Source organism: Marmota marmota, unplaced genomic scaffold (genome assembly GCF_001458135.2).
Source record: "Marmota marmota marmota unplaced genomic scaffold, marMar, whole genome shotgun sequence".
NCBI lineage: Eukaryota > Metazoa > Chordata > Mammalia > Rodentia > Sciuridae > Marmota > Marmota marmota.
Genome location: NW_025999863.1, coordinates 135,973 through 144,060, shown reverse-complemented (window position 1 = coordinate 144,060; position 8,088 = coordinate 135,973). Strand labels below are relative to the sequence as shown.

The following is an 8,088-nucleotide window of genomic DNA, read 5'->3' as shown; positions in this document are numbered from 1 at the left end:
ATCTCAGCCCTGGCGCTCTCTCCTGGCTCCTTCCCCTCTGACCCCGTCCTCCCCGTGCCCCACTGTCTCTGAGTGCCCTTCCTCTCTCAGCTCTCCTCCTCCTCACTCACAGGGAAGCCATCAACCGACTCCACGAGGCTGTGCCCGGAATCCGGGGCTCCTGGAAGAAGAAGGTGGGTGAGGTGGAGAGGGAGGCTGGGCTGGGGGGTGCCCTGGCCCCTGGGCTGGGCCCTGCCACGTCAGCCCATGCTCGCTCTGCCCACCCAGGCCCCCAATAAGGCGCTGGCCTCCATCCTGGGCAAGAGCAACCTGCGCTTTGCTGGCATGAGCATTTCTGTCAACATCTCCATCGAAGGCCTCAACCTCTCGGTGCCGGCCACCCGCCAGGTGGGTGCCACCCGTCCCAGCCCTCAGGCCCTGGGCCCCTCCTGGGGTCTCCAGGGCCCTCAGGGGGTCCAGGAGCATGTGATGCACACTAAGGTGGGGTGGGAGGCGTGGGGCTGGTGCATCACATGACGTCGCCATGGACGTGTCCCTGGGCCACTGGAGTCGGGAGCCCTGGGCCCAGGGTGGAGCATCCGCAGTGGTCAGAGCTGGGAGGAGGCAGGCCATGCCGGGGAGAGCCTGGCTTCTGGCCTCAGGTGGAAGCAGACAGATGAGGGTCCATCAGGAACCCTGAGAGCACTGCCCCACAGGAGCAGGGAGGCCCGGGGAGGCAGTGAGGGGCTCGGGGCCAGAGCCACCCAGGGGCCAGGCCTGCGAGGAGGCCAGCCAGGCCAGGGATGGGCCCCTGGGGAAAGGGGCCACACTGTGACCCACCTGAGGGGCCAGACAGCCCCTGCCCAGGGACTGGCTATGAGGGCCGGGGATGTTCAGGAGACAACTGTGGGAGGCCCTTGCTGGCCTGGAACAGGTCTGGGTCTCAGGTGCTGTGGACACTTGCTGCTTACTCTTTCTGGTCTGAGAGTCAAAGGAGTCTGGGCTGGACGTCAGGCTGGGTGGCATTTAGGACGACCTCGAGGGAGGGAGCCTCAGGCAGGGAGATTCAGCTTGGAGGCTGGCTCGGGCCTCCATGGAGGCAGAGGCTGGGGCGCAGGAGGGCCTGCAGAGCTGGGTTGGGGTGGGAGCCCAGCCTGGGAGCAAGTGCAGCCGACTCCAGGGGTTTCGTCGGGAAGGTGCTCCGCCCCCAGGGAGAGGGGCTCTGCAGCCAGAGCAGGTCTGGCTCCGTGAGGCTGGGGGGTGGGGGCAGCGGGCCCTTGCTACAGGGCTATGTGGCGGAGGGATTCGGGGCCTGCGGCAGCAGCTCAGCGGACGCCAGGACCTAGCCGCCAAGCCGGGAGTGTGGGGGCTGGGAGGGGCCTAGAGCCCGGTGCGCGTGGAGGCTGGGCTCCCTGGGCCGGTGGGTGGCCCGGAGCAGCTCTGCCGACAGTGGGGCCGTGGGGACCCGGGAGGGAGTCTTGGCGCACTCTTGCCGGCCAGGTGCTGAGCAGGCCCTGAGTGAAGAGGGAGGGGTGGCGCCCAAGAGAGGTCCAGTGGCAGGGCCCCGGGGGACTGCTCTGCAGAGGGTGGTGAGGCCCTGAGGAGTGGGGCCAGAGGGCCAGAGCCTGGGGTGGACTGGGCTGTGAGGCCTCTACCACGTGCTGGAGGCCCTCAGGCCCATGTGAGGTCGAGCTCTAGACGGGGCTGCCCGAGGCCTCACCGTCTACCCTTGTGAGGCGCTGACCTGGGGTCCTGCCGAGGGCTCTCAGGCTCCCAGAGAGAGCAGCTTGGCTGGGGTCCCCTGGAAGGCATGGGACTCCATGAGGCTGAGGAATGGACTTTTGGTGGGAGGACACGGCCTGCCTGACCATCACTGGGTTCTGAAGGGGCTTGAGTCACAGGTGGCAGATGAGGCACATAAGCCCACGAGGTGGACAGTGCGTGGGATGGGCTGCTGGGGTGCGTCACCATGGCTGTGTATCACCCCTTGTCTCTGTGTGTCACCCGTGTCTCTGTGGCTGTGTGTTGGAGGTGCAGTGTGAGGTGTCCACCAGTGCAGGCAGCCTGGTGACCAGACCTGACCTCACCCTCCCGCAGCCCGGGCCCCATCCTCCAGGGCCAGATGTCCTGGTGGGACTTGGTTGTCTTGGTGACCGGGTCCAGCCGTGGAGGGTGCCAGGTCGGGGAACCTGCACCCCCTGCCCCTGCCTTCTTGCCCCCCACAGCCCTGCCCAGCACAGGGCCATGGCGGGTCCTGCCTGGCAGCAGCTGGTGCCCTTCCTCCCCCAGGTCCTCGCCACCCACCACATGCAGTCCATCTCCTTCGCCTCAGGCGGCGACACGGTAAGGCCCAGCAGGAAGGCGAGTGGCCTCAAGACCCCGTGGCTTTTCCTCAGACCTGCCTGGGGGGGGGGTGTGTGGCCAGGCAGCTCCAGCTGACCCTCCTCCTCTCCCCAGGACATGCTGGACTACGTGGCCTATGTCGCCAAGGACCCCATCAACCAGAGAGGTGAGGCACAGTGGGAGGCTGGCCCGTGGGGCATGGTGGGGAGCCAGGTCACAAGGTCACCGCTGTCCCCAGCCTGCCACATCCTGGAGTGCTGTGAGGGTCTGGCGCAGAGCGTGATCGGCACCGTGGGCCAGGCCTTTGAGCTGCGCTTCAAGCAGTACCTGCATGGCCCCCCGATGGCAGCGGTGCCCCCTGAGAGGTGAGGCCACCCCCACACACTGGGCCCGGCTCTGCCCTCCTTCCCTCGGCCCTGGGAAGGTCCCCACGGGAGGACTCGTGTCTTCTCCCTCCCAGGGCGGGGGGCCAAGTTTAAGTAGCAGGTCCCCCAAGCATCTGTCCAGCCGAGGCTGAGGCTACTGTGGCCCTGCCGGGGGCTGGACGGCCCTGCCTGCCACAGCATGCGGGAGGAGGGCCGGGAGGTGCCCACAGCTCTTCCTGCCGCACCTTCACCAGCGGCACAGTGCCACCCTGTGGCGGTTCATGACCTGGAGGTGTGAGAACCCGCTGTGGGACAGCGGGCCGGCCGGCGGCCAGGGAGCCGGGGGACACACACCTTCGTGTTGGGAGCCCAGTAATGGACAGGCAAGTGAGTGGCAGCGGCAGAGTGCGCCCAGGACGCTGCTGCAGTGGACGAGTCCCCCCAGGCCATCGGGGCCCAAGGGCGTCTGCAGTCTGAGGGACCCCACCACCTCCTGTGTCCAGGTACCACCAGACCTGTCACCCTCTGCTGCCTGGTGGCCGAGGTGGGTGAGGAGCGGCTGGCTCTGAGAAGGTGCCGCCTCCGCATCCCAAGGGGACGGTGGAGCTGCTTCACAGCAGGTCCTGGTGGGCAAGGTCCCACTGTCCTTTCTACCCTCAGGCCAGTTGTTGCTCTGTCCCCAGGCTGACTGGGCTGGAGGAGTCGGCCTTGGGGGACGAGGAGGAGGCCGAGGGACACGACTACTACAACAGCATCCCGGGGAAGGAGCCACCCCCGGGTGGTCTGGTGGACTCCAGGCTCCCAGCCACCCATCCCTGCACCCTCGGGGCCCTCAGCCAGGTCAGCCTGGGTGCTGGGGTGGGGGACAGACCCCTGGACGTGACCCCTGCCTCTCCTGTGGCCTCAGTCCTGGGGTCTCTGTGCTCACCTTCATTCCCCCTCTTGTCCTTCATGGTTCACAAAGACCTTGGCCTGTGGCCTGCTGCGGACCTCCTCTGGCCTGGGCAGTGTGGTCGGCAGGAGCCCCTCTTGGTGGGCCAGCAGTGACAGAAGTGACCCAGTCACCACCAAGAGCAGGACCTCAGGGCCAGTCACTCAGAGGGCCTGGCCTCTCCTGAGGAAGCAGCAGGGGCTGGGCTCTGGGGGAGGAGGAGCTGCCCAGGAGCACAGAGCAGAGGGTCCGGGCAGCTCAGCAGGGGTGCGGCAGCAGGAGGGTGGCGGCCTTCTGCAGGGCAGAGAAGGCAGCCCAGGCCGCCGTGGAGGTGGTGGCACCTAGGAGCCCTGAGGCCACTGCAGGCGCCTGGAGAGCCAGGGAGCCGGCAGAGCTGAGGCCCAGCGTCTGGGCTGGGTGGGAGACGGGTGCTGCTGGGGAGAGGGCTGGCAGTACCCAGGGTCCTGCCTGTCTTCCTCAGGGCTCATCTGCCTGGAGAGACGCATGCGGCCTGCAGTGGGACCTGGGTCCCTCGGGTTCAGGTAGGACATGTCCCCCATCTGCGGGTCACCCCAGGGCATACGCAGGCTGTGTGGTGTCTGCTGAGATGTGCATCTCTCCCTCCCGTGGAGGGGTCTCCCGGTGCTCTGGGACGACTCTGGTCATGTGGTTCAAAATGCCAAAATGCCTGGGCAGGAGGAGCCCCCTCCCCAGTTGCAGCCTCTGTGAGTGGCCAGGGTCTTCTCGAGGTTCCCGGAACTTTCCATGCCTGCTGGAGCCACCTGTGCTCCGAGTCCTGGGTGGCAGCGGGGGCCCCTGCCTGGGGCGTGAGCGGTCTCCTGTGCCGCGCAGGCGGACCTCTCCTCACCACTGTCACACAGGCCCCTGGCCTGGCATTGAGCTCCCTCCTCTGAATGAGGAAGCGCCCCCTCCCAGAGGGAGGCGCTTTACCGAGGAAGAGAGGGCTGCGGAGAGGCCAGACACCTCGCCTGTGCCCACGGCAGGGGAGCGCCGGGATGGGAGCCCAGGTGTCCCCCGAGTAGTGACATCATGAGATGTGCTGCCACCTCCCGACGTCCTGCCCAGGATTCAGTTCTGAGAAACACACAAAACAAGACTCGAGGACCCCCTGAGCCAGGAGAAGTGAAAGTCAGGGTGACCAGGGAGCGGCCACCCCTGGCCCAGGTGGAGCAGCCTGGCACCCGCTGGCCACCAGGTGGGGCAGGAGAGGCTCTGGAGGACCAGTGAGAGGCTCTGGGCCTGCCCCGGGGCCAGCTGTGGCCTGGGAGCTGGGTGAACGCTGTAGGGCATTCAGAAATGCCGCTGGAGACTCCAAACCAAACTGGCCACCGGGCACCCCATGGGCTGCGAGGAACGGGTGGGTCCTGCTGCTGCCTTCACTCCCACTGACCCCTGCCCCTCCCCACCTACCCAGCCCAGCCGGGGGATGGCTATGTGCAGGCTGACGCCCGGGGGCCACGGGACGACGAGGACCATCTGTACGTCAACACCCAGGGCCTGGACGCCGCAGAACCTGTGGACCCTGCGCCCCTGCCCCCCGAGGACAGCCCTCAGAAGGACCTGTTTGATATGCGTAGGTGGGGGCCCCTCTCCACAGGCTGCGAGCCCACGGGTGGGGCAGGCCGACCTGCACAGGGCCTCTGTCTGTGGGGTCTATTGCTGGGCTGCTCTGGGGCCTTCCTGGGGGAATGGCCTCGCCCTCTGGGGAGCCCTGCTCCTGCCTCTGGACCCTACTACCAGAGCTGCCTGCAACTCGGTGAGGACCACCCCTTCCCAGGGTGACTGCCGTCCCCAGGGAGAGGCACCGCTGCTCCCGAGGGATCCTTAGTCCAACAAGGGGTCTCCGCTGGACAGGACAAGTGTGACAGTGGAGCCTGTCCTGTTCCCTGTGGGGTGTGCAGCCTGCGGAGGAGGCTCAGCTCAAAGAGGCCTGTGGGGAGGCCTGGAGTGTCTCACCTCTCCTGTCCCCGGCAGCCCCCCTCCTCCTGGGCACTGTGGGGGCAGCCCCCAGGGCCTGCGGGAAGCTGGAAGGCTTTTGTTTCCAAGCCCATGTTTTCTGCCCTCTGTTTCTTCTTACTACTGCCGTAATGATGAGTGCTGGTGCCTCTTCAGTGCCCACTGGGTACCGGGTTCTGGGCTGTCCTTCCCCGGTCAGGGAGGCCAGTCCGGCTCTCTCTGAGACTGCCCGACTCTCCAAGGCACCCTGGGGCCGCACACTCCTGGCCCCGGAGGAGGCGCACACGTGCTCCTGTCCTGCCCACAGGACCCTTCGAGGACGCCCTGAAGCTGCACGAGTGTTCGGTGGTGGCGGGTGGGACGGCACCCCTGCCTCCCCTGGAGGACCAGTGGCCCAGCCCCCCCACCCGGCGGGCCCCAGTTGCCCCCACAGAGGAACAGCTGCGGCAGGAGCCCTGGTACCATGGCCGCATGAGTCGGCGGGCAGCAGAGAAGCTGCTCCGTGTGGACGGGGACTTCCTGGTGCGTGACAGTGTCACCAACCCCGGGCAGTACGTCCTCACGGGCATGCAGGCCGGGCAGCCCAAGCACCTGCTGCTGGTGGACCCCGAAGGTGTGGTAAGCTTCGGGGCTGGGTGGCCTCCCAGGCTGCAGGAGGGTGTGGGAGAGAGGGCCTGGGGTGGACACAAGTACTGCCAGGGCCAGGCCCGCCATGGCCTACAGAGAGCCCGCTTCATCCTTCCTGGGAGGCACCTGTGGCCCGTCCCTGAGGTCCTGCTGTGGGGGCTGGTGGGGTGAGGTGTGGCCAGCTGCAGACACTCCCCATCCAATCTCCACAACTCTGCGATCTGGAGGTTTTTTTGGGGGGGTCACCAGGGATGGAACTCGGGGGCCCTCGACCACCGAGCCGCATCCCAGCCCCATGTTGTATTTTATTTAGAGACAGGGTCTCACTGAGTTGCTTAGGGCCTCGCTGAGGCTGAGGCTGGCTTTGAACTTTTGAGCCTCCTGCCTCAGCCTCCCAAGCTGCTGGGATGACAGGTGTGCACCGCCGTGTCCAGCTGGAATCTGGATCTCTAAGTCATCAGTCGTGTCTTTGATCTGCATCGTTTATCAGGGAGTTTTCTCTCTATCCTCTTGGTGCATTTTACAGTTGCTTTAAGCCAGGGAGATCTCGTCACCTCCAGTTTCTGAAGCGCTTTAGAGTTTAAAAAGCATTTTCTAGTTTACGGGGGAGCTCTAGTGTCAGGCATGTTCCAGCGTCCAGAGGCCTCTGGCCTCATAGGCAGGGTCCCCTGGGGTGGAAGCCACCTCAGAAGTGCCACCTGCTTTTCTGCCAGTCAGGTACTCAGGCGCCTGCCCTCCCTGACCCACTCTCAGGCCTCCCTTCCGGCCTGGCGTGGGATGGGCCAGCTCTGTCGGGGCCTGTTCCGTTTCCTGTAATGGACCCCTGCATCAGTTCAGGTGCCCTGGCAGGTGGAGACGCTGTGCCCTGGCCGGCGGGGCCCAGCGGCTGAGCGCTGGCGAGGCTCTTCCCGGGAGGCCTGCAACGAGCAGCTGGCGCTGGTCTCTTTGGCATCCATCATCTGACCCAGTGACCTGTCCCCTCCTTTAGTGCAGGTGTTTGCACTTGGCGATTCTGACTTCCGAGTCTTCATCTCTAAGATTTCCGGGGTGTATCACTTTCTGGGGCTATTTCAGCAAATGGCCATAAACCGTACGGCTTAAAGCCACAGACCTTTGTTCTCCCACCTTCTGGAGGCTGAAGTCCAAACCTGAGGTGCTGGCAGGGCTGAGTCCTGGGAGGGGACATCTGGGCCCGGCCCCTCCCACCTCCTAGTGGGTGCCGGCTGCCGGCCGGCCTCCTGCCCTTGGCTGGTAGATCCATCTCCCATGCCCACGGCCTCCACATCCGAGTGCTGTCCGTCTTCCTGGATGTCCCTGGTCCTAAGTTTTCTTCTTATAAGGACACCAGTCATTGGATCGACCGGGATCCCCCCCCCCCCGGGTAGTGCAGACGCTCTCAGGTTCCGGGCTCGGACCTGTCAGGACCTCTGAGAGGCCGCCCCTCAGCGCCCTGTGGGAAGTGCGGCCCAGGTCCTGCTGGGGTTCTGAGCTCTGAGGCTGGTTCTGTGGCTAAACCCCGGAGTCCTCTGACCCAGTGGCTCTGACTGGGCTGCAGACGGGCCCCTGGGGGAACGTGCCAGTCAGCAGGCCTGGACAGGGCAGGGGCTGGCCTCTTGGACTAGCCCCTGAGCACCGATGCCAGGTCTCTGGTCCTGCAGGTGCGGACAAAGGACGTGCTGTTCGAGAGCATCAGCCACCTCATTGCCTACCACCTGCAGAACGGGCAGCCCATCGTGGCCGCTGAGAGCGAGCTGCACCTGCGTGGTGTGGTCCCGCGGGAGCCCTGAACCAGGGTGCGCACCCTGCCCCTGCCCCTCTGGGCCTGGCCTCCCTCCTGACCGCCCTGGAGGACAGCTGGGACGGGGT

The 8,088-nt window shown here is 65.9% G+C and overlaps 1 protein-coding gene across 1 annotated transcript in view; it reads left to right on the top strand.

Annotated features, from left to right (window-relative positions):
• The window catches only part of Shc2 (SHC adaptor protein 2), a 13,925-nt gene extending 5,845 nt beyond the window's left edge, over positions 1–8,080 (top strand). The window contains exons 3-12 of the mRNA XM_048810554.1: positions 91–173; positions 268–387; positions 2,269–2,322; positions 2,437–2,488; positions 2,561–2,687; positions 3,371–3,527; positions 4,100–4,160; positions 5,054–5,212; positions 5,903–6,213; positions 7,881–8,080. Of these exons, the coding sequence (XP_048666511.1) occupies positions 91–173; positions 268–387; positions 2,269–2,322; positions 2,437–2,488; positions 2,561–2,687; positions 3,371–3,527; positions 4,100–4,160; positions 5,054–5,212; positions 5,903–6,213; positions 7,881–8,009 (1,253 nt within the window). The 3' untranslated portion in view covers positions 8,010–8,080. The remainder of the gene's footprint in view (positions 1–90; positions 174–267; positions 388–2,268; positions 2,323–2,436; positions 2,489–2,560; positions 2,688–3,370; positions 3,528–4,099; positions 4,161–5,053; positions 5,213–5,902; positions 6,214–7,880) is intronic.
• The last annotated feature ends 8 nt before the right edge of the window (positions 8,081–8,088 follow it).